General features: G+C 43.0%; 1 protein-coding gene across 3 annotated transcripts in view; it reads right to left on the reverse strand.

Moving 5' to 3' along the window:
- The window catches only part of LOC122557945 (N-acetyl-beta-glucosaminyl-glycoprotein 4-beta-N-acetylgalactosaminyltransferase 1-like), a 727,525-nt gene that overhangs the window by 39,054 nt on the left and 662,658 nt on the right, over positions 1–25,813 (reverse strand). For all 3 annotated transcript variants that reach the window (XM_043706193.2, XM_043706196.2, XM_087996738.1), the window contains 5 exons: positions 25,045–25,145; positions 22,278–22,348; positions 14,939–16,268; positions 6,336–6,628; positions 975–1,128 (listed from right to left, as the gene is read on the reverse strand). In XM_043706193.2, coding sequence (XP_043562128.2) covers positions 975–1,128; positions 6,336–6,628; positions 14,939–16,268; positions 22,278–22,348; positions 25,045–25,145 — 1,949 coding nt within the window. The remainder of the gene's footprint in view (positions 1–974; positions 1,129–6,335; positions 6,629–14,938; positions 16,269–22,277; positions 22,349–25,044; positions 25,146–25,813) is intronic.

Here is a 25,813-nt window from a genome sequence, read left to right on the forward strand (position 1 = left end):
AATCATGAATAGAACTGGCATTTTAACTTGCTATTCAAGTTAACTCAGTTACATCTGCCAAACATCTCAAGGCACAAGGAAGCAATTGAAGTTTTCGTTTTAAAATTTATTGTGTGTTACTGAAACAAGTTTAACGGCTGGGTTGCTTCACAACTGACACTCATGTCATAAGGCTGCAGCAATTAGATGGTTTATTATTAATGTGAAAGCCATCACACACTAATAAGTTCAGATAAAAGATCAGCTATAATTAAACTGAATGGCGGAGTACGTTCAAAGGGCCAAATGCCTACTCCTGCTCCTATTCCTTAAAATTTTATGTTAGCTACCGAAAGGAAAAGGTAATTATCATGATTTTTGGAAATAAAGTATTAAATAGAATTGTAATTTCAATGGTAAAGGTTCAATGACTTGTGACACAATTCATATTATTTCTTCAAACTTTTGTTGAGTCCACCAATGGTATACAATCTCACAATTATCACGCTAGTTATTTTGAGTCAGCCAACAGAGGGCCTATTTTCCAAATCATTGCAGCAATTAAACTGACTAAATCAATGAGTGTAGAAAAAAAGTCAACATAACATGCACCAACCAACCCAGCACGGCCTTGCACTGGTCACATGGCCATAGCATGTGGCAATATGTATTTCATTATTTACCCCCTTGGTCATCATTAAACTTAGGAAGGAAACTGACAAAGTCCATTTTAATTCATAGGGCTGATCACTGGTGACTAGTGCTAAAGCTTCTTTTGATATGGGGGCATGATTATCTCACAAAGTATCAGGCATTCCAGTTTAAGAGGTGATGCGTTTTTAATTTGTGCAATGACGGAAACTGCTTCTATCAAATGCATCAGCAGGCTAGTTATCCAGGCTATTACTAAGATTGAAATGACCCATGATTCCTAAGTGAAAAACCAACAACCAAGACAGGCCCGGTTGAATTCGCCAACATGAATCTTACTGTACCGAGGCAGTTTGCTGTTCTTCAAAGTTTGTTCCACATCCATGTCACTACTGTCAAAGTCAATGATGATAATGTTGAAGCTTTCATCCCTTGTTGCATGGTAGAGGTCTTCCATATCCATAATGAACTGCTGCACCCACCGGGCCTGGTTCTTTACTATACAGTCAAAAAATAAAGAAAGAATGATTGTTGATCACTTGCCCAATTGGCAGATAGGACCTTTTCACTTCTCTTCACTCCTCTCCGAGATCGTAAGTTATATCAAGTAAGAAATAGGCCAATTTTAGCTGATTATTCCCAAAAAGGAGCCCTCCTACCTAAGTTTTGTTTATGCTAAACTTCCCAGTGGTTTATTCAATGTTCTGATTACTTCATATGATCTTCTTTCCTACACTAATTCAAACTATGCATCCTATTCAAATTTCAGTCGGCGTAAGGATTTTCTTTTTAATATTGTTTTATATATCGCACCATCAGATTACATCTTTTCAAGGTTAAGAAGAACCGGTTTCCCCAGTCATGACTCAGTTTGGTCACACTGGAAATGATCTCAATTCTTTATTCCATATAATTTTCATAAATTCAATATCCCCCCTTGTGTCTTTCACTGATGTATAGAAGAACTGGGAAGTTTAACACAAACAAAACTGTTCGGTTAAACAGGCACAACTAATTGAGGGTTAGTATTCGTTTGCACCTGACCCAAGGATTTCCCAAAGTAGAAGCACCTTCTTCTAAAGTAGGTAGAGCATGTGACAAATACTTGGAGGCGATGGCCTATTGGTATTGTCGCGAGACTCTTAGTCCAGAAACTCAGTTTATGCTCTGGAGACCCAGGTTCAAATCCTCCATGGCAAATGATGGAATTTGAATTGAGTAAAGATTCTGGAATTAGATGTCTAAGGTGACCATAAAACCATTGCCAATTGTCAGGAAAAACCCATCTGGTTCACTCATGTCCTTTAGGGAAGGAAATCTGCCATCCTTACCTGGTCTGGCCTGCATGCAACTCCAGATCCATAGCACTGTGGTTGACTCTTAACTGGGATAAGGTGAGGGGAGGGGAGATCAGGAAACAGGTGAAATCCACATTGATCCCGTGTGGTCGGAAGGTCCCAAGAGGGAAGAAGAGGTGTTCTTCCTCCAGATATCGGGTGTCTAGAATTTGGCAGAGGACACTGCGATTGGAAAGGTGGGATTCAAGGGTGGAGGTATGGGAAAAGGAGGAGATATGCTGGAGGGCATTGTTGATCATAGTTAAAAATCACACAACACCAGGTTATAATCCAACAGGTTTAATTGGAAGCACACTAGCTTTCGGAGCGACGCTCCTTCATCAGGTGATTGTGGAGCGTCGCTCCGAAGGCTAGTGTGCTTCCAATTAAACCTGTTGGACTATAACCTGGTGTTGTGTGATTTTTAACTTTGTACACCCCAGTCCAACACCGGCATCTCCGAATCATTGTTGATCATGTGGGAGGTGAGACTGTGATCCTCAACCTGGATCCATGCAAATCCTGGGCCTCCTCCACCACCAAATTCTAGCCACCCAACACCTGGAGGAAGAACATCTCATTTTCCACCTTGGGACCCTCCAACCACATGGGATCAATGTCAATTTCACCTGTTTCCTCATCTCCCCTCCCCCCACCTTATCCCAGATCCAACCCTCCAACTTGGCACCACCCTCTTAAATGGTCCTACCTGTCCATCTTCCTTCCCATCTATCTGCTCCACCCTCCACTCCGATCTATCACCATTAACCCCTGCCTTCATCTACGTATCGCATTCCCAGCTACTTTGCCCCTGCCACACCCCCTTCCCATTTATCTCTCAGCCCCGTGGCACCCTAGCACCTCCACCCCACATTCCTGATGAAGAGCTTATGTTTATGCTTGAAACGTCGACTCGCCTGCTCCTTGGATGCTACCTGACCTGCTGTGCTTTTCCAGCACCGCACGTTTGGACTCTGATCTCCAGCATCTGCAGTCCTCACCTTCTCCTCCACTGAACCATAACCCTCAAGCCTGTTTCAATGGAGAGTGCAGGAGGACATGGCAGGCACAGTACCAATCATACCTAAAAACAAGGTGTTTACCTGGTGAAACTGCCAAACAAGGGCTATTTATGACCCAGTCAGCCTGAATAAGAAGTGATAAACATCGATGCTACAATCAACAGACCAGATCTAAGCACTATAATTCTACCACATCCAGTTGTGAATGGTGGTGGAAAATTAAACACAATAGGAGGAAACTCCACAAATATCCCCATCCTCAATGATGGGGGAGCTCAGGACATCAAAGTAAAAGATAAGGTTGAAGCACTTGGAACAACTTTCGGCCAGAAGTGCCGAGTGGATGATCCATTTCAGCCTCTTCCAGATATCTTCAGCACCACAGATACCAGTCTTCAGCCAATTCAATTCATTCAATGTAATATCAAGGAATGTTTGGAGGCACCGGATACTGGGCCCCAACAACAGTCCGGGAATATCACTGAAGACTTGTGCTCCAGAACTTGTTAAGACCTGACCAGATGTCGACCTGAAAATATGGGAACTTGTCCAGTTATGGAGAACAGAACCAACTCAGTTAATTACAATCCCACCAGTCTACTCTCAATTGTCATTAAAGTGTTGAAAATGTCATCAACAGCACCATCAGGCAGCAGCTGCTTTGCAATAAACTGCTCACTGACGTCCAGTTTGGGTTTCTCCCTGATGACTTAGTGCTGTCTAATTAATGCTGGCCCAGCCAGCAATGTCAACATTGCCATGAATGAAGAACAGTAAAGATCCTGGTGGGACCATCAGCTTGGACTACCATTGAGCCCTTACTGGCAAGCAGCAAGTTTGGCTTCAACGTGACTGAGCTCCCAGAGCCTTGCAATTCTTTTGCAGTCCTCAGTGCATTGCAGGCATTCACTGCTGGAACAGAAAATCTGGGTCATTGCTTTTACTACTGAAGCTTAAGTTTTTCAGCACTGTACTACTGATAATTTGGCATGTTGTTCACTCAGAACTGAATACTCCCAACATAAAGTAACTTTAATGAAAACATGTTTTGCATTTTTGCTTTAATAGTGGAGTACAGGAGATGATTCGGATTTTTACCCATAGCCTGACATGACAGGTTGTCAGGGAGTTTCAGAACTGAATCTGTCCAAACAGGAGAGAGATCATTGTGGAAGGTAGAGAGATTAGGGGCTGTGTTCCTTGGAGGGACAGAGCACAGGCTGAGGGTGAAATGAAACAAGTAAACAATAAAAGAATAATTTGGTATTGGTGCATAGGTTTAAGGAGGACGTCAATGGCAGTAATGGCTTCAAGTCCCTTTTGAAGTTGGGGCAGGTGAAGATGAAAGGAATTTTGAAATATGACCGAGAGATGTTTAATAAAAAGCCCCTGTCTAAGGCTGAGAGAAGCCTACAGACTGGTAGGTAAACATGCCAGATTTAGGTTAACACCAAGAAGGGAACTATAACATAGGTTGCAAACTCACTGCAAAGAAGATAATGTAGTTCACCATTTTGCATCAGTATACAAATCCAGCAACTGAAATGCAAATGACAGTTGAACAGTCTAAACTTCCTCAACTGAGTATTAAATGCAGCTGTACAATCTATTTTTATCAAATTTCATACTATGTTATTACAATTACTCTCAATATATGTTTTCATAGTTAGAGGGTTGTTGTGATTCTCAATATAAATGAAAAGGTAAAAATATGTAAGTGATCTCCATTTGCTTCACTGATTTAACTTTGATCCACCATATTGACCCCTGTTCTTGTGAAGCAGTATACTGATAACCTTATTGTACAACAGTTACTTAATGGTATTTGCCATTCCTGCTGCTTTTCTCATTGTACGTCAGATGGTATGCCGTTTTAATAGGACAAAGTGTTAGAACATGTAAAATGCATGTTTTTTCTCAGCTGTGAAGATGGACCTATGATACTTTAAGGCCACACCACCTGCATGTTCAGTACAGTCAGACCCACATCAATTAACAGTTACCTGCTGTGAGCAGAATGGAAATTGTGTATAAATGCTAGGCTTCAAGAGCTGGTTCTCTGTTTTATAAAGAGGTTGTTTTTCAAGCAATGTTGTGTCAGTAGACCAGCAGATGTGTACTAAAGGAAGGTCTAATGTGTATTTATAAAATATATACACGCATTATTATGGTGTTTGTCCATTTTTATGATATATGAAATTTTGGAGTATTTTGAAAATTGGATTCTGCAATTCTGTTAATTTATTCTATGCAAAATTCTATGGACCTGCTATCTCACATATGCCGTGAGTAATATGTGCTTCACTTTCGTTCTTTACTGCTTACAAATGGAGGATATGCTGTGCCAGTTATAGATAACTATGTGGAGTTAAGCTGTCCTGGGGAGGAATGGGAATTGGAATATGATGTTTTAATTTTGCACTGTACCTGAATGACTTTGTCCTCCAGAGGCATTAACAAACCCACAAAAATTCATTGAGAAAAAGCAGACAGGCATTCTCTTAAGAAATGGTTTGAATAAAGGAAGTCGCAGTCGAGAGACAGCTGAGAACTTGCAGTTGAAACAGTGTTTGCCAATGACCACTTGGTGCCTCAAGCTTGTTTTACAAACACACAAATTGAACAGGAGTCCCTCAGCCTGTTTCGCCATTTAATAAGATCAAAGCTGATCTGACTGTCACTCTACCCTGATAACTTCCCGTAAAAAAAATGCATCAATTTTTGCCTTAAAAATATTCAAAGATTCTGCTTCCACCACCTTTAAAAAAAAAGTTCCAAAGACTCATAAGCCCCTGAGAAAATTGTACCTCATCTCTGTTGTAAACGGACAATCGCTGATTCTTAAACAGCGAACCCTACCTTTAGATTCTGCCAAAAGAGGAAATATCCTCTCCACATCGACCCAGTCAAGCTCTCTCAGCGTCTTGCATGTTTCAATCAAGTTACCGTTTACTCTTCTTAACACCAGCGGACACAAGTTGAGCTTGTCCAACCTTTCTACCTAGGCCAGGCCTCGCATTCCAGGTATTAGTCTCGGAAATCTTTCCTGACGTGCTGTCAACACATTTATATCCATCCTTAAGAAAGGAAGTCAATACTGTACACAGCACTCCAGATATGGCCTCACCAGTGCCCTGTATAATTCATGTGTAACCTCCATGGTTTTGCAGTTAGTTCCTCTCACAAAATATTATAACATCCTATTAGCTTTCCTAATTACAGGCTGCACCTGCATATTAACCTTTTGCCATCCATGCACTAGGACACTTAGATCTCTTTGCATTCTCTTTGTTTCCAGGGAATAAAGTGCAACAACTGTTGTAATATAGAAAACATTATTCCTCACCTGGAACTACAAAATGTACCATGACATCTGGTCTCACATGTAGTCCTACAGGTTGGCAGAGGAGAGGCTTGTGGTAGGGAACATTCAGCTGAGTGGGCTCCTTATCTTGCAGTTGTGCAGTCGCTTCAATTCCATCATCTTGTTTGGTTCTGTGCAGCAAGAGGTAGATGTAATCTGTCAAACGGACCACTTTTCTGCCTTTCTCCATCAGCTCCAGTTCAATAAGGTATCTGTTTCCACGAGCTGAATCCCTTCGCTTCTCCACATTAACAATCCGCAGAAGTGTGTAAACTCTGTTGAAAGAGGAAGAAAGACCACATGACACAAGAGATTGGGGTTGTACAGGACATTGGTGAGGCGTCTTCTAGAGTACGGTGTCCAGGTCTGGTCACCCAGTTATAGGAAGGATATCATCAAGTTAGAGAAGGTTCAGAAGAGATTTGCCAGAATGTTACCGGTATGAAAGGTTTAGGTTATAAAGAAAGGCCAGATTGGCTGGGCTCTTTTTGACTGGAGCATAGAAGGTTGGGATTGAGAAGGTTGAGGCTCATGATTTTATAAACCTTATAGAGGTTTATAAAATCATGAGCCATATAAATAGGATTAATGGAGGTGTCTGTTCTCTCAGATGGGGGATTTCAAGATTAGGGGCCATATTTTTAAGATGAGGAAGTGGTGGCTGTGGGCACAGTTACAATGTTTAAAAGACATTTAGGTAAGTATATGAATAGGAAGTGTATGGAGGGATATGAATCAGGAGTAGGTAGGTGGGACTAGTTTAGTTTGGGATTATGTTCCACATGGAGTGGTTGGACCAAAGAGTCTGCTTCTGTGCCAAATGACTCTATGTACAGAACATATGGTATCCAAACCTGGTGCTTGCAATTGTAGAACAGTCACCAGTAGTTCCAATGGGGAATTCAGCAGAATCTCCTTCACTCAAAGTGATCAGAATGTGGAACTGAAGTGAGGAGCATAGATGCAGTTAAGGGAAAGTTATAGAATTATATGACAAAGTAGAGAAGAGAAAGGCATGATGATAGGGTTAGGTAAGGTTGGGTCGGTGAATCTTGAGTGCAGTGTAAATGCCAGTATCAACCAGTAGGGCTGAATGGCCTGATACTGCATGATAAGTTCAATGCAATTCCATGTTTCATTTCAAATGAATTCGCCAAATTTATCAAAATATTTGCATCCAATTAGCTTTCAACTAGTGCCCAGTAGGGTGGGGCTTAACGTAATAAAGTGAATTTTAAAAAAATGTTCTTGTATGTATAGCAGGTTTCTCCTTTAAATAAGAAACCCAAGTGAAACTTCAAGGTCTACAATGTTAGAGATGAGCAAGACAGGAAATTAAATGTGTCAAGAAGAAGCAGATAATTAATTGAAAGTAAGCAAAGAGTAAAGAAGGTTATGATCGACATAGTTTTGTGGTTCAGGGAAAGAAAGTCAGGATGGGAAACAATGGGAGTCAATTGAACTTGATGTGATAGTGTAGAATTGGTGTTACTGCATCAAGTCCAAATGTTCTATATTAATTACATGTAATATATATTATTGTATAATTATATATAATGTACATTACATATATTAAGAAGGCATTTAGCATGCTTGCCTTCATTGCTCAGACCTTTGAGTAAAGGAGTTGGGATGTCATGTTGAGGTTGTACAGGACATTGGTGAGGCCTCTTCTGGAATACTGCATACAGTTCTGGTTGCCCTGTTACAGAAAGAATATTCCTAAGCTGGACAAGGTTCAGAAGTGATTTACCAAGGTGTTGCTGGGAATGGAGGGTTTGAGCTAGAAGGAAAGGCTTGATAGACTGAGACTTTTGCACTCAAGTGTAAGAGATTGAGGGGTGAACTTATAGAGGTTTATAAACTCATGAGGGGTATAGATAAAGTGATTAGCAGGCGTTTTTTTCTTTAGGGTGGGAAAGTTTCAAGATAAGGGGCTATATTTTGTTGATGAGAGGAGAGAAATTTGAAAAAGAAGTAAGGGGCAACTTTTTTACAGAGTGGTTTGTGTGTGGAATGAACTTCCAAAGAAAGTGATGGCTGCGGATACAGGTAAAATGTTTAAAAGACATTTAGATAAGTACATAAATAAGAAATGTTTGGAGGGATATGGTTCAAGCGCAGGCTGGTGGGTCTAGTTTAGTTTGGGATTATGGTCGGCATGGACTGGTTGGACCGTAGGGTCTATTTCTGTGCTGCATGAATCTAAGTGTCAGTTTTACCTCCCTTCTGATTTTTTTTCCCACTGAGGTCAATTCGTATTCCATGATGTCTACTGGAGCCAGCATCTCCAAATTCCTCACCATTAACACCCAGGGCTTTGGGGATGCAAGCGTGGTGACTCCAACAACAGAGCAGGGATTGAATGCGCAGCAACACACAGTTCACCTTAAGAATGCTCAAAGTCTCTCCTCTATCTACCATGCTCAAGCAGGAATGCGAAGGAGAATGCACTTGATTGGGTGCAGCTACAATGTTTAAGAAATTCAACAGCATATAGAGTACGCTATTTCATTGCTGCTCTCAGGCTCAATATGCAGCTCTTCACCACTAGGGCACTGTATGTGCAAATGAGAAACTGCAACAAATTATCAACGTTACTTTGCCAGTGTGACAAAAGCTGGTCTCAGAAGAGGTTATGTTTTAAATGGTGTCTTTTCATCCAAGCTAGCCTGGAGTGATGTGACCTCTGACCAGTTACAATAAGCCCATGTAAAATGACTGTCATGTGGATGAAGCCCAGATCAAACCTTATAAAAAACAAGCTTCCAATTATTAACGTGTAAAGGAATGGGCATGTGGTCTTAACGCTGCCAGAATTCCTGACACACAGATGCTAGAGAGAGAGAGGGTTGCAGTGATAGAGAGGAAAAGGAGGTGAATGCAGGGGTTAGGGAGAGGAGACAGGAACATAGCTTTTGCTTTGGGCAGCAGAAGGAAAACCTTTTTTCTCTTAGCCATTGGGCATGATGTTGGTGGGAGCTCATTCTCTGGTTGAAGAATGAGGACCTGTGGAGATGAAAGGATACTGGAGAATTAGTCCAAATGTGGCCTGGAGGGGATCTTGCAGCTAGAAGTTAGTTCAGGGATTCATCAGAAGATCAATGGAAACCACTTTCAACAGCCACTAGATGTTAGAATTTGGTGAAATGAGGAGAAACAAGCCTATTGGAAATTGGATGCAACTTTGGACTGGTTCCTGTGAAGTCTGAATTCTGTGGAAATTCCAGTGTAATGTACAAATGTGGTATTTTAAATTGTGTTAAAAAGTATAAGAGGATGTCTTTTCTGTAGTTTAGTCAATGTTAATTTTAGTTTGTCACAGTAAAAGTCTTAAAATGTGAAAATTTTGTAATATGATCCTTTGAGTTGGTCACTGGGAATTCATCGCTTTTTTACAAAAAGAGATCACTTCTTTGAGGATTATAATAAATTGGCTACTTAAGAGTCATAAAGAATTGGAACAGACTCTTCGGTCCAATTAGTCCACACTGACCATATTCCCAAACTAACCTAGTCCCACTTGCCTGCATTTGGCCCACATCCCCCCAAACCTTTCCAAATCATGTACTTATCCAAATGTTTTTTTTAAATGTTGTAACTGTACCTGCATCCAACACTTCCTCTGGCAGTTTATTCCATGTACTAACCACGCTGTGTAAAGAAAGTTGCCCCTTATGTCTTTTGCAAAACTTTCTTCTCTTACCTTAAAATTATGTCCCCTTGTTTTGAACTTCCTTACCCTAGGGAAAAAACTCTTGCTAATCACCTTATTTATGCCACTCACGACACTTGTCCGGGTTGGAGTTAAGAGGCTAAAAACTAGTTGCAGAATTTGAATAAATTCAGGAATTGCTCCTGTTATATAATTTGAAAATTTGCATGGTGCTTAAGTGCTTCTGGAAAGATGTAACCTTTTGACAGACGCTTTCCAACAGTGTCACAACAGTAGCAGAGCAGTTAGGAGTGGATTTAAAAGTAGGGGATAAAAATGCAGTAACTGTCAAGTGTTGCCAAACACCTGAACCTTGACAAAGAACAGAGTGATCTTAATGTCATTTATGTTGAACGGGCCAGAATTCAACTGTATATGAGGCAGCTTGAACTGAAAAGAGAAAAGAGATCACTTGAATTTGACTTCCAAAGAGCAAATGCACAGAAAAATCTTTGAAACAAAAACGGGAAGTGCTAGAAAAACTCAGCAGATCTGGCATCATCTGTGGTGGGAAAGCAGAGTTTCGGGTCCAGTGAGGAAGAGAAAGGGAGTTGAGCAAACAGAAGGACTTCAAAGGCTTCACGACTCAATATTGAGTTCAAGAATTTTGGGGCCTGAACACCTTCTTCCATGTCTTTCCAACTCCAACCCCCCACCAAACACCCCAGACCTTTATGTTACATGGAACTATTTTCAGCACAGCCAACCATGGTCCCAAGTAACAGATTTCCTCCTTTCCGATTGTCCATCACAAACAGAAGCATACTTAAGATTTGGAGATGCTGGTGTTGGACTGGGGTGTACAAAGTTAAAAATCACACAACACCAGGTTATAGTCCAACAGGTTTAATTGGAAGCACACTAGCTTTCTGAGCGACGCTCCTTCATCATACTGAGATAGGTTCTTGAGTATCAAGGTGATGAAGGGTTACAGGGAGAAAGTGGGAAAATGGGGATGAGGGTGGTAGAGACTGAAACCTTCATAATATTTAAGAAGTATTTATGTGTGCACTTGCGATGCCAATGCATTCAAGTCAATGGACCAATCGCTGAACAATGATATTAGATTAGTTAGGTGTTTATTCATTGACTGCACAGACTCCATGGGCCAAAGAGCCTTTTTCTGTGCTGTAGACCTCCATGATTCCAAGTGTACTTGTCTCTTTTTAACCTACAGTCTAGTGCTTATCATATAGTGAAAACTGCTGTTCCTAATTCATATGTGTTAGTGTCAGATGCGTACAGACAAAGGTTAAAAAATCTAATGAGGAATAAGAACCAGACTTCAATGGAAAAGGAAATGATATGTTTTAGGTGGTGTAGGTCTACAAATAATACCCAAAGAGAGGTAATGTTTAGGCAAAGATGTTAAACAAAACCTCTTTAGGAGTAACCTGGAAAACTATAAGGCTTCTAAGATGAAAAGTGGTTGTGATAATGTCTGATGCTATTTTTGTTTGCAAACCCTCACAGAAACTGGACAGGCCTTAATAGAACATTGGTAATGATGAGGAAGTGTGGCTCTGCGGGGGTTGTTGTATATATGAGTGCAAGAATTTGGCAGGAAATGTAAAGAAATGAAAGGTGCCCTAACACTCTGCTGTGTGACTTCCAGCCATGCCAATACAATGCTGTGTCCCCGCTCTCTGCTGGTGACTTCATCTACTGCTATCAGAGTTTGTAACCTGGCAGAATCTCCTTGTGTTCTTACACTATTCCTTCCTTTGAGGCAACATAGTACAGTGCATATGATGAGAAAAACAAGCAGTGGGTATGGGGAGAAAAGGGGAACATTGATTTCAGAAAAGCAACTGATTCTATGTGTGCACGTGGAGAGATGGAAATGTTGACTGTCCTGTTGGAGGAGAAGTTTGGAAATTGGCAGAATGGAAGGATTGACCCTGCTGTAGTGAAAATGTGCCAAAGCTGTACAGGAAAAAGAGAGAGTTGTGGAATGATGTCTCAACTTGGAAGCTATGGAGTTGCTGCCAACTTTGGCCAAACTCATTCTGAGAGGGAACATCACGTGCCTCCAATAACTGCATTATATCAAATAGCATTTTTCAATGATGTTCGATATTTGGCTCAGCACTGCTGCCTCACAGGTTCAATTCCAGCCTCGGGTGACTGTATGGAGTTTGCACATTCTCCCCATGTCTGTGTGGGTTTCCTCTGGGTGCTCCAGTTTCCTCCCACAGTCCAAAGATGTGCAGGTCAGGTGAATTGGCCATGCTAATTTGCCCATAGTGTTAGGTGCATGAGTCAGAGGGACATGGATCTGGGTGGGTTACTCTTCGGAGTGTCAGTGTGGACTGGTTGGGTCGAAGGGCCTGTTTCCACAATGTAGGGAATCTAGTCTAATCTGAAAACAAACTGAAAATATTTTTGTGCCTCTCTGATGTTCCTTCTGAGTTGCTCGCAACATTAATTTTTAAATTCTGAAGATTCTGAGACAACCCAGGAGGAGGTTGGAAGGGTGTGTGTGTGTGTGTGTGGGCGGGGGGGGGGGGGGGAATGTGGAGTGGTTAGCCACCCTAAGCACTCGTGAAGTTTATTGTTTCTTTAAGTTCTTGCAGTGCACCTTAGTCCTTAGAATAACGAGTCTGGCATTGACCTGCTTAGTAGGACTCTGGCCATTGGCTACTAACATGCTATTGGATGACAGGAAGTAAAACACAACCATCCTGTTTATGAGCACCTGCAAAGGGGCAGTGGTATGTGTGGGAGAAGGATCTAGATAACGGCATTTTGCCTCTTGCTTCAATACTTTTCACAGTCTTTTGCCCTTTGGAGAATAACTTGGAATATTGAAAGGATTCACAACCTAATAGGCCACATCCTGATTGCGGTCACCTTTCAAGTCTTGTGGTGGAACTTGGACACAGAACCTTCTGGCTCAGAGGCAGGAGTGCTACCAACCGACGGCCAAAGTTTTTCACTAACTGTCTTTGAATGATGTGCCTCCCATTTAAAGGATGTCTTTCAGTGCCAATCACATTGGTTGAAGTGCCATCTTTGCAATTGCCAAGTTGCATTCAAATGAAGTTTGAATATGAAAATTAACTAAGCCTCTGACCAATGTCACCGTGCAAGTAGAGCAGACACCCTTTCGACAGTCAGTATATCCATTTTCAGACATTGGCTCTTCAGAGTCTCTGAGCATCAGGCAATCACCTCTCTAAAGGAGAACACTTGAAGAATTGAATTTTCTCCCATTTTGTCCTCCCAACTAATTGAATGATTTTACTTTTAATTTAGAGATAATTGTTGATGATATTTTCACTGGGAAGCTGTACAGGTATGATTTGAAGATATTACTACCATTGAGTTTTAGGAAGCTGAACAAACATACGTGGTTGATGTTGAAAAAGTTTTAAGGTTATGTATATGTATTCTCTGTTGATGCTGAAAAGAAATGCTCCAACAATCGTCTTACAATTGTCTCAATATTTCCTTGCTAAACTTAGGTTAGCATCAATCCACTATTAAACAGTATGACGCCACATTGTTTAGCATAAGGTAAACACATAAATTAATTTTACAAAAAAAACCAAAAGATGCTGAAGTCAGAAATCAAAACAGAAATTGCTGGAAAAACTTTAGCAGGTCTGGCAGCATTTATGGAGAAAACTCAAGAGTTAATGCCTCAGGTCACATGACCATTTTTCAATTCTATTACATACATTTGTTTTATTGTTTTGTGTCAGTTCCTACAAAGGGCATGGCTCCCATTTCAGAAGTTGACCTTTCACACCTTGTTGCTAAAATAAGCATCCAACACAAAGGCATGAGAGTGTGTTTTCCAGGAGCTTTTCCCCCCTTTCTCTCCAACTTCCTTCACATCATTAATCCTCCAGCACTCATTTTACTAGTACTCTAGGAGGATGGTGTATTCCTTGGTGAAGGGGTGGGGGAACAATGTTCGAAAGGGGATAAGTACTGATCCAGTTGGGGAATTCAAAGACAGAAGTTCATTTGCATCACCCTCTTACAGTCTAAGCTCCAGGACAAAGTGCAGATCCATTGCACTCCTACATCTCCCATCTAGCCCAACAATAAATTGCAAAAATGGCCTTTCATCACTCCGACATGTAAGTATTACCAATTCGATTCCTAGTGCCTAGAACATCAATCCATGGCATATTATTTTCCTCAGCAGTAAGACCATTTGTATTGCTGCACTTGGAGATCAGAGAAAGGCAGGAAAATAAATTCCATCAGGATTAAGGTACATTGGGGCGGCACGGTGGCTCAGTGGTTAGCACTGCTGCCTCAGGGACCTGGGTTCAATTCCAGCCTTGGGTGACTGTGTGGAGTTAGCACATTCTCCCCGTGTCTGCATGGGTTTCCTCTGGGTGCACTGGTTTCCTCCCACAGTCCAAAGATGTTCAGGTTAGATGGATTAGCATGGGAAATGTAGGGTTACGGGGATGGGATGGGTATGGGTGGGATGCTCTTCAGAGGGTCAGCGCAGACGTGATGACCAGCTTCCATACTTTAGGGATTCTATGATTCTACATTTTTAGCAACAGAACTAGGATTATCATTTGGCAACCTTTAAGGAGAGCTGAAAATGTGTTGCTGGAAAAGCGCAGCAGGTCAGGCAGTATCCAAGGAGCAGGAGAATCGACATTTCGGGCATAAGCCCTCCTTCATTCCTGAAGAAGGGCTTATGCCCGAAACGTCGGTTCTCCTGCTCCTTGGATGCTGCCTGACCTGCTGCGCTTTTCCAGCAACACATTTTCAGCTCTGATCTCCAGCATCTGCAGTCCTCACTTTCTCCTCGAAAACCTTTAAGGAGACCATGGCAAGAAAGAACAAGACTTTCCAACACATAAGATGTACATCAGAGCAGTCTGAAAATATTTACCCGCCATTTTTCTCATTCAGCTTCTCCATGTACTGGGCGAGAACGTCCACCACCTCACTCTCGCTCAGTTGCAGGTTGCCTGAAACGTTGCACCGGAGGTCATTCCAGTCCGACCGCAGGAGCTCAAAATCCATGGCGCTGACGCTGAACGTCCGTTGCCAGTTTATGGTCTCCTCTGTCCAGCCTCTCTGTGGCTCAGGATCCTCATAACTGTAATCTGACATTCCATCGTCGGTCACCTCAAACTGGTCGGTATAGGTTTGTTGTGACTCACTCAGATCGTCAGGCTTCCAGTAGGGCGTCTCTTCAGCACCGTCGCCAACAGCAATGCCGGGTGATTTGGGATCCTTTCCTTCATCATGAAGCGCGGCCTCTTCCTTGCCCAAGACCTCCTCACTCAGAAGGTGGATTTCGGGTGTTGCCACTACGCTGTCTCTGTTCCTGTCACCCTGAGGCTGCTCCAGATTTTCTTGCAGTGCCTTCCAGTTTCTCTTTTGGGTGGTTGAACTGCGGAGTGCGCCATTATTGGTATCTGGCACCTCCCCCTCCTCCTGCGAGGTGTTGCTATTGAACCAAAAGATTTTATTCCTGAGGTACGGTGTTGTTTTTCTCCCCCTTGACATCGAGACCATTTTCCTCTCCGTACCTGTGTCTGGCAGTCCCACGATCTTTGTGCTGGGAAGAACGTTCATTCCGGGGAACAACTCCTTGGTCTTCTCAGCCTGCAATGTCCTTTTCTTTTTCTCCTGGGGCCTGGTCACGTAGATTTTGTTCTGCAGCTTCTTGGGCTCGCCAAATCTTTTTTTATGGAGCCCAGCATGAGCCGAGTTACTCAAAAACTGCTTGGTTTTGCTGGGGACGAAAGGGATAGAAATCTGGGGCTGCAAGTTGAGCACGCTCCCTTTCCCCAGCTTGGACAGAGCTGACTGGTTGGCCGGCTTCTTACTCAACTCTTCCGGGATGAACTTTGCCCAGGTCAGGGACCTGCTCCGCCTGCTGCTTAGCTTGTGAAAGATGCCCGTTTCCTGACTGTCGTAGGCAGCCGCAGATGGGGGCACATTATCTCCCTGAGGAATTGGATTGAAGGCCTTCTTTTGCAATTGCACAGCATGATGCTTTCTGGACGTCGACCTTTTCTTATGGCCGAACGCGTCATCATCAAGGCCATTCCTGTTTTCCGCTGCCAACGGCAAAAGTTTCCCCTCGGCAGTCACTTGGTCCTGAGCGAGGCTGCCATTTTCACGATCTTTCACATTAATCTTGCCCCACTTTACCTGACTATCACTGAGTATGGATTCAGTGTCTATGCCTTCCGATTCTTCTGGGAAATCTATAGAACCCAAATTACAGAGAGAAAAAGAAAATGACTGTTTGGAAGTGATAGAGCAGTACCACAATATAAAAGAACTGGATTCAAAATTACATTTGCATCCATTTCCAGACATCCAAGTCATGGATTGCAATTGCGCTGTCTCCTACTTTGAACAGTTTAAGTGAACAGCTCAGGGCAGCCTATGCTATGGGTTGACCACACTCTTGACACGAAGCCTAACAATGTTCTAAGGCACTGTCCAGTAAGTCCTCAGCTCCAAAAGGCAGTCTTTCTTTTTAAAGGGAAGCTGCACTGAAGGAAAGTCAGTGCTACCATTGGAAAAGGAGTTAATGGAACAGGGAGAGAGAGAGAGAGAGAGAGAGTTCCCCATTTTTCTTTCTTCTGTTATTCATTCATGGGATGAGGGCATCATTAGCTGGGCAAGCATTTATTGCCTATCCCTGATTGCCCAGAGAAGGTCAGTGACTGTGCATAGTGTTTGGGTGGGATGTCTGCCAGTGGAGGCAGTGAAAGGTGGGTGTGAGGAGTGAGACCAGTAGAGTCTCTGAAACGCAGGGATTTAGGGAAGGGAACTGCCATCCTTACCCAGTCTGGCCTACATGTGACTCCAGGCCCACAGCAACCTTTCACTGCCTCCATGTACCACTAGCAGACAAACACTCAAACACTATGCACAGTCACTGACCTTTTGTGGGCTGGAGTCACATGTAGGCCCAACTGGGTAAGGATGGCAGTTCCCTTCCCTAAAGGGCATTAGTCAACCAGATGGGTTTTTTAGACAATTGACAATGGATCCATGGTCATCACTAGACTCTGAATTCCAGATACTTACTGAATTCAAACTCCCCCAGCTGGACATTGTCTGGGTCTCTGGATGTGATTTTGCTGGCTTTAGTCATGCAGGGTGATGGTAGAAGAGAGGTCGTGTTCTTGGAGGAAGCCAAAAATCTACAAAGGGGAACACTTTCAAAGTGAGTGGAAACTGGCGCCGAAAGTGTAGAACCCCAGAAGCATGGACATGAGGATTAGGCTGCAAGGCTGGAAAAAATTTAATGATCTCCCCATAGTCAATGAATGCACCTTCAAAGGGAATTTCAAATCCACCCCACCACTGACTGCCAGCTTGCTTAATTCACCACCATCCCCATCTGTCATTCACCAGCAGTTCGAAGCATTCAGGACTCACCCCTGCATTTCAGAGACTCTACTGGTCCCACACCTCACACCCACTTTTCACTGCCTCCACGTACCACTGGCAGACACCTTACCCAAACACCATGCACAGTCACTGACCTTCTGCCCTCTCATGCGAGGAGAGGTGTCATAAGAACAAAGGTGCATTGGTGGAGGCCAGGGACACAGTCAGCTTGACAGGAGACAGGTTTCTCTGTATAGCAGCTATGCTGTGGCACAGCCCTTATCATCCAGCAACACTGATATAACCCAGTGTAAGTTCCTGCAACTCAGTTCCCAGCTCAATCCCCCTCTGTTACCTGACGTGATGAGCTAGCTGTGCTGTGCCTCAGACTCTCTTGCCCTTCCCTGACGTCGACGTTTCCGGTCTGATTTTCTATTTTCAGGTTCACACGAACTGCCTTGTGCGCAGCAGCAGGAGGAGGAGGACAGAGAGCAGCGGCCCCTGAATGATGAAGGCCTAGTCTCATCACTTGCAGCTCCCAGTTCAGACAGCGGCTTTGCTGAACCTTTAGAAACTTGCGTGGAGTCCAGCCCTGCACATGATGGGTCACTACACCTGTGGGGAACGGATAGTGAGCACATCAGCTCCCCAGGGAGAGAGGTTAGGGACAGCTCTGACTGAGACAGAGCCCAGGTGAGGACTCTGGTGGGACAGCCCATGTGGAGAATGCACAGCGAAACATTTGAGGCAGAAGCAGGACTGCCAGGCAGCTTTCTATCAGTACAAAGGAAAATGGAGGCATCTGGATCCACTGTGGCACATGGAATAGCTAGAGCTTGGAACTCATCCTTTCCTGCATAGAAGTGATGGCCAACTCTGTACATAACTGGGCACAATGCAACAGCCCTAATGTATAGTGCAGCACAGCCAGAGGCCACCCAATGGCTCAGCACTGCAGCAGAAGGGCAGACTGGGGCCTCAGCTTCCACACTTGCTGTTACCCACACTCGGGTTACTGCCACCACTGACGTGGAGCACCCACCTGGAGCCCTTTCTCGGGGGGCGGGGGGGGCAGCATTTCTGCCAATGACCCTCTTGTCAACCAGTCAGCCCGGGCTGCAGATGCTGTCCGACTTACTGCTTACCTACTGAGGCAAAGTCCTCAGCACCCAGAGCTGGTCAAGGGCTCCTGCAAGGAGTGAAAGTCAGTGGTCACGCTGAGAGAGCACTGCTTGAAAGCACTAGGACAGGCAGGAAATTACTCCCAAACAGGCGCTAGGGAAACGTACTAGGAGAATCATTCACTTCATTTGGACAAACGAACATGTCTTTGGATAAGAATATTACAGAGAGTTTGCTGCTGCCTGCCTTCATTGACCTTCTTGGCCAAGCGGACGCTATAAGGGAGATTCCCAGATTAATGGTGAGGGGAAGTGTAGAGGAACAATGAGGCTAAAAGAATCTAGTTTAATGGAAGCAGAGGTTGAGCAAGAGCCTCTAGCACACTGAATACAGCATATGTCACCAACGCCTCTTCCTTCGCCCAGGGTTGCTTCTGTGCTCCTGTGGTGATGGCTGCCCCTTCATGATGCAATGGAGTGAAGGACTGAGCAGCCTACCAGACACTTGGAGATATTGTCAGACATGTACTGCAGGGATCCCTCAGAGCCATCCTGGCACAAGAAGTTGCTCAACAACATGCAAATCAGCTGCATTAAGGTGTTTTTTAATTTTTTTTTTTAATTAGATTAGATTAGATTAGATTACAGTGTGGAAACAGGCCCTTCGGCCCAACAAGTCCACACCGACCCGCCGAAGCGAAACCCACCCATACCCCTACATTTACCCCTTACCTAACACTACAGGCAATTTAGTATGGCCAATTTACCTGACCCTGCACATCTTTGGATGGTGGGAGGAAACCGGAGCACCCGGAGGAAACCCACGCAGACACGGGGAGAACGTGCAAACTCCACACAGTCAGTCGCCTGAGGCGGGAATTGAACCCGGGTCTCTGGCGCTGTGAGGCAGCAGTGCTAACCACTGTGCCACCGTGCCGCCCACACGGGCGGTGTTTCTGATGGGTCTCAGTTTTGCCCATTGCTATTGGCTAGTAGAGGGAAAACATGAGCACTGTGCAGAGTGGGTTGGGATGGGAGAATAGGTGGGGGGGGGGGCCTTATTATTCATCCTCAAACAACTTGTTCTTGGAGAAGCCATTAGAGTGAGAACTACAGACTTCCTCAGATTGAAGATATTATAGATGTCACTATTATAGCAGTTATTCAGGATGTGGTGTACTGTGCATGACTGCATACCAACTACACATTAGTAGAGCGATAACTCTTGAGGTTTCCATACCTCTACCCAAAGGAGCATGTCCATGTAACCAATGGTTCAGTTCACCATCAGCAATGTGGTAAATTCACATAGAGTCATAGAGATGTACAGCATGGAAACAGACTCTTCTTCCAACTCATCCAAGCTGACCAGATATCCTAAACAAATCCAGTGCCATTTGCCAGCACTTGGCCCATATCGCTCTGAACCCTTCCTATTCAAATACCCATCAAGATGCTTTTTAAATGTTATAATTCTACCAGCCTCCACCAATTCCTCTGGCAGCTCATTCCATACATGCACCACCCTCTGCGTGAAAACGTTGCCCCTTAGGTCCCTTTAAATCTTTGCCCTCTCACCCTACTTACATTGTGTCTCTCCTGTTGTCTCCTGGATATGTCAATAGGTGGGATACTTGGAGATGTTGCCCACTTCTTGTCGACATGAAAGTTGTGGTGGGTAAAGCTTTCTGTGGAGGGCACTGCTCCTCTGCCCGATTTGCAGAGCATTCACACTGTGTTGCTGTAGTGTTTGTAATGAGATCAGCCAGGTGGACCTCATAGAATAGGAGTTCTCTGATTGGGGCAGTTAATTCTGTCCAATCAGGGAGCCCGGGCTGACAGATATAAACAGGAGGGTCAGAAGTTTGGCTCACTCTGAGAGCTGGCTCTGAGGGAGCTGGATCAGTATCAAGGACTCTCCATGTGTAAATAAAGGGTCACAGGTTATTTTAGCTACATTAATTGGTCATCTTATAGACCTTGATGCTGTAACAACAATTCCCAAACACCTTGCAGACTACAGGTGACAAACTCCTCTGTCCTTCCTGAATGGATGCATAAACTCATCGACAAATCTCTGAAAACAATCTCCAGGACTTCCACCCCAACTTTCCAACAGCAGAATTAAGGAGAGGACACCTTGCTTGCATCTGGATAACTGGCCCCTTAAAGAACGCCAGTCACAGGGATTGCACATAAATGCATGCTCAGCTTTTCCAGATCAGCACAGGTATCCTTCATGAGCTGTAGTAAAAGTGGCTGGAAAACCATATTATTTTGTGGCTTTGCAGTTTCTATAGTGCTGTAATCAGTGATGGTACGGTGCCCACTTTGGTGGGGCATCTCTCTTTTGCATCCAGTTGTATGTAAAAACAGTGGGCATGATTTTACCATGGGTTTTAGGACCCCAGTAATGGTTGTAGATGGGGGATAATTCAGCCATTTTTTTTCTTGCCCATTTCAATGGCTGATCATTCTGGCAGAATAAGAAATGCTCTTTAAACAAGAAAACACTTTGAAATTATGTGAGTTCTGTGAATAAGTTAAACCATAATAAGTTTAAGAGACTGAGTCACAAGGATATCAAGTAAGTTTTAGCTGGTTTATAAATACTGAAATGCTTGCTAACAAATATTAATGAGGTTGCGTTATCACAACAATGCCAATTTGCCTTTCAGTATTTGCTTTTACGTTTTTTTGGTTTACTTTTTCTTTCTGGTGAAGTTTGGAGTTATTTGATTTTTTTATAACTCAATATGAACCATTTTCCAATTAGTCATCAAATGAGAGAGCAGCTACAACGCAGAAGAAGCAACTCACCCCGTCCTATGTATTTCTCTCCCTTTTCTTTGTAGTTTTTCACTCTTCGGGTATTTACCCAAGTCTCTTTCAAAGGCTGCAAATGAATCTGCCCCCAACACTATTTTTTCTAGATTTTCCACATGTTGCTGATGGCTATTTTGCCAATTATTTTAATTCGGTATATTGTGGTTCACATTTTTCCACGAACAGCAACAGTTTCTTCCTACCTACTCTGTTTAGAACTCTCAGGATTTTAAATGCCTGGATTAAATTTCCTCCCAACTTTCCATTACCTAAAAAGAACAACCCAGCTTGTCCAATCTATCCATGTAGAGCAAGTCCTCATTCTCAAAACCGCAAACCCTTCAAAACCGCAGTGCACAGAATGGGACACAATACTTCAGCTGAAGTACATTCATAATTCCATTTATATTTAAGATAACTTCCTGGCTTTTAATTACATTCTATCTCTATTCGTAAATCCGAGATCCTGTTTCTCCCATTTATCTTGACCAGCTGTGAATCCTGAAATTTAATTTTGAGGTTCTTCACAGATGACTGTATTTGAATTTGCAGATATCTCTCTATTGAAAGCATTTAGACTTTATATCTGAATTATGTTGGGGGCATTACAGAGAGACTTCTATTCTGTATTTGACCTAGGCTCTGTATAGTTTCATGCAAATGGTATATGATGCCACCAACAATGGACACGTGTCAATTAATTCAAAGTGTCTCTCCTTTTGAGAGCAGACCAAAGAAGCATATCCAGTATTCCTTGTGTTTACTTTGACGTTAGCTTAAGAAGTACATTGCAGGAGAAAGGAATCCAAGAATTTGTGGATAGGAATTGAAGTGGGAGAATACTCATGTGAAGCATAAACATCAGCATTGACCCGTTGGCTGCCATACATTCTACTCAGTTCTGAATAACCACTGGCTTACCCTCTGGATTGTCAAACATGAATGGCTTGTCTTCCTCTTCATCCATCTTCATGTACTTGTAAAATCCAAATCTATTGGGAGAGAAAGGACAGAAGTTTTCAATCAAAGTGTAGAGTCATAGAGATGTACAGCATGGAAACAGACCCTTCAGTCCAACCTGTCCATGCCGATGAGATATCCCAACCCAATCTAGTCCCACCTGCCAGCACCCGGCCCATATCCCTCCAAACCCTTCCTATCCATAGACCCATCCAAATGCCTTTTAAATGTTGCAATTGTACCAGCCGCCACCACTTTCTCTGACAGCTCATTCCATACATGTACCACCCTCTGTTTGAAAAAGTTGTCCCTTAGGTCTCTTTTATATCTTCCCCTCTCACCCTAAACCTATGCCCTCTAGTTCTGGGCTCCCCAACCCCAGGGAAAAGACTTTGTCTATTTATCCTATCCATGCCCCTCATGATTTTGTAAACCTCTATAAGGTCACCCCTCAACCTCCAACGCTCCAGGGAAAACAGCCCCAGCCTGTTCAGCCTCTCCCTGTAGCTCAAATCCTCCAACCCTGGCAACATCCTTGTAAATCTTTTCTGAACCCTTTCAAGTTTCACAACATCTTTCTGATAGGAAGGAAACCAGAATTGCATGCAATATTCCAACAGTGGCCTAACCAATGTCCTGTACAGCCACAACATGACCTCAATACACCTGTACTCAATACTCTGACCAATAAAGGAAAGCATACTAAATGCCTTCTTCACTATCCTATCTACCTGTGACTCCACTTTCAAGGAGCTATGAACTTGCACTCCAAGGTCTGAGTTACAAAGCTTCAGTTGCTTGTGATGCATATTCAATTGTGGAAAGAAATATATTTAAGGGACTAATCTCAAAAATGTCAATATAACTGTGATGTGGTGGATAAGAATGAAGGAACCTTGATAAGAGGAGAAATATTTCAACTTACTCTCTCTTGCAACATACCTACAGAACTTCATTTACACTTAGATCCTGCCACTATTTCATATCAAAGTTGCTACCATGTTGTTGAGACGATGACTGACAATGAAGAGGAAATATATTTATGTACAGTAAATAAATTCATTCACAGTGTTTCAAAAAATAAATCCATACATCCATAATCTAATTAGCTATCCTAACGCTGCTGATTATTGATAAGAAATCTGTAATGCAAGTCACAGACCAGTGAGAAAGCGAGAGATATGCAAACAAATTTAATCATCACTCTGTCCCCAAGTGAAAATCTTACACATTTATAGCTAATTATAAAATTTAATCTTCACTATTTTAATTTGCAGAAATGTTCAATTACGTTATGAGTTTCTGAGTGCCTTTGTTTGCATTTTTAGCTGTAGGATTTGAAGCAAAGATGAGGTTTTGATATTACTTTCCTCAGGCAATTGTTTGATGGGAACTCCAGAATATACTTTGTGTATTTAATATACGCCAGTTTAAGTATAACATAGGAAAAACAGGTTGCAAAGTCTGATGGGGATAGGAGCACTCAGTAGAATATGGCTTGTGTGGCAATGTTTTCTGTTGACACATCGCTGACAACATTACTAACCAAACACCCATACATCATAATTCAGAAAGGTTTCTGGGGAATGAAATGAACTTTTTTTTTATTTGAAGAGAAACAGACAGGCCTTGGCTTTCCAAAATGCCCTCCATCCTCTTGTTGGGCTGTCAGGCAGAGGAACAGATCATGGAATTATAGAATCCCTCCAGTGTAGAAGCAGGCTATTCATCCCATTGAATCCACACTGACCCTCTGAAGTGCATTCCACACAGACCCATCCTATCCGTGTAACCCTGAATTTCTCATGACTAATCCACCTGGCCTGCACATCCCTGGACACTATGGGCAATTTAACATGGCCCAATCCACCGAACCTGCACAACCGCAGACTGTGAGAGGAATCAGGAGCACCCGGAGCAAACCCAGGCAGACACGGGAGAGTATGCAAAATCCACATAGACAGTCGCCCAAGGCTGGAATTGAACCCGGGCCCCTGGTGCTGTGAGGCAGCAGTGTTAACCACTGAGCCGCTCCCAAAACTGACTTCATCCCAGATGAGTACTCGGAAGTGTGGTCCATGGCATCCCAGCCTTCCTGCCAATTTCTGAGGGCCAGTTTAGTTACAAAAGAAACATATGGGTATTAACTGCACGCAAATAAAGGAACCACGGCTTCTACCATATCTATTCTATTGACTCTTGTTTGAAACAGGCATCGGGGTAGCTGAAGGAGTGGTTGTGGCTAAAAGTTCACAATGCAGCTACAGTTCTTTTTATACTGGTTGGGAGGCATCTTTAAAGATGGAGCTGCTCAGGAGTCGACCAAAGAAGTAGAAAGCACGTAGGCTGTGAAGTCAAGGTTACATTGGTTTTATTTTAGAATTTACTCACAGCCCAATTAAATACCAAAATCTACTCCAAAGGAGGACAGTTAGCAACTCAAATTATAAGGCCCTTAGTGATTTTATTAAAGGGTATCAGATTAATTGACACAAGCAGCACAAAAGCAGCAAAGACAGAATATTTTATGCATTTAAAGCAAAATAGAATGGGCTTGCGAACAACCTGAATTCCAGTTCAATGGATTAATCCTCAACTTTGCCTCAAAGCCAAATAATTCTTCCTATTCAATGCTTTATAAAATAAATACATGCTTTTCTGTTGCACTGTTGTTTCAATCTAATGCCTCTTGCATTCTCTTTTTTAAACTTCACTAATGGGTCCTTACTTTTCCAAATACAAAGGGCTCTCCCGGTAGAAACACTTATTCTCTGTTTCCATATGAGTGAGCCTGGTGAAGTCATTTGGATAGACATAGGACAAGTAGACCTGCAAGAGAACACAAACAACATGGTGAGGAGTGTATTCATCCCTGGGATCGGTCAGGAAAACAATGTCTTCCAACTGCACACAATGGGAAAAGTGGAAATCTGTTTCTAAAACATTCTGGCTGTGAAGTTCTGTGAAGGTCTGACTGCAGTAACTCTGGTGGAATCTTCCCTGGAAACGGTGGTAGATTTGATTATGTCAAGGCTCTGGTCGCCTTTCACCATTTCTATTGTAAGAAGACTGGAACAGCCTCTGGGAAAGTATTGTTATAAATGGAGGGCTTTTCTAATTGACGTCACTGTCAGAATTCAAAGACTTTATATTTCAACTTCCCTGCCTGTGTTCACTATGACAACTTGCCTTTACATTGAAGAACAGAATTGAATTTCTGTGGCTCATATCGTTGCTTCAGAATGTCCCAAAGCAAATAAAGTTAGTTTTGAAGCCATTGAAGTAGCATAGGGATTAAGTGACCAATTTGCCCACACCAAGGTTATATAAATAGCAAGGAATAATTACTAAATCTAGTTTTAGAGATGAGGGTTGAGGGATAAATATCAGCCGGGACTCTGGGGAGAAATGTTTGTTCTTTTTTAAACAGTACCATGGGGTCTTGCAAGATGGGGCTTAGTCTCATTCAAAAGATAGCCGCTTCAGCAGTGCTGTCA

This window comes from Chiloscyllium plagiosum, unplaced genomic scaffold, assembly GCF_037043375.1.
Source record: "Chiloscyllium plagiosum isolate Xiang-an unplaced genomic scaffold, Cpla_swu_hap1 HiC_scaffold_18, whole genome shotgun sequence".
In the NCBI taxonomy this organism is placed as follows: domain Eukaryota; kingdom Metazoa; phylum Chordata; class Chondrichthyes; order Orectolobiformes; family Hemiscylliidae; genus Chiloscyllium; species Chiloscyllium plagiosum.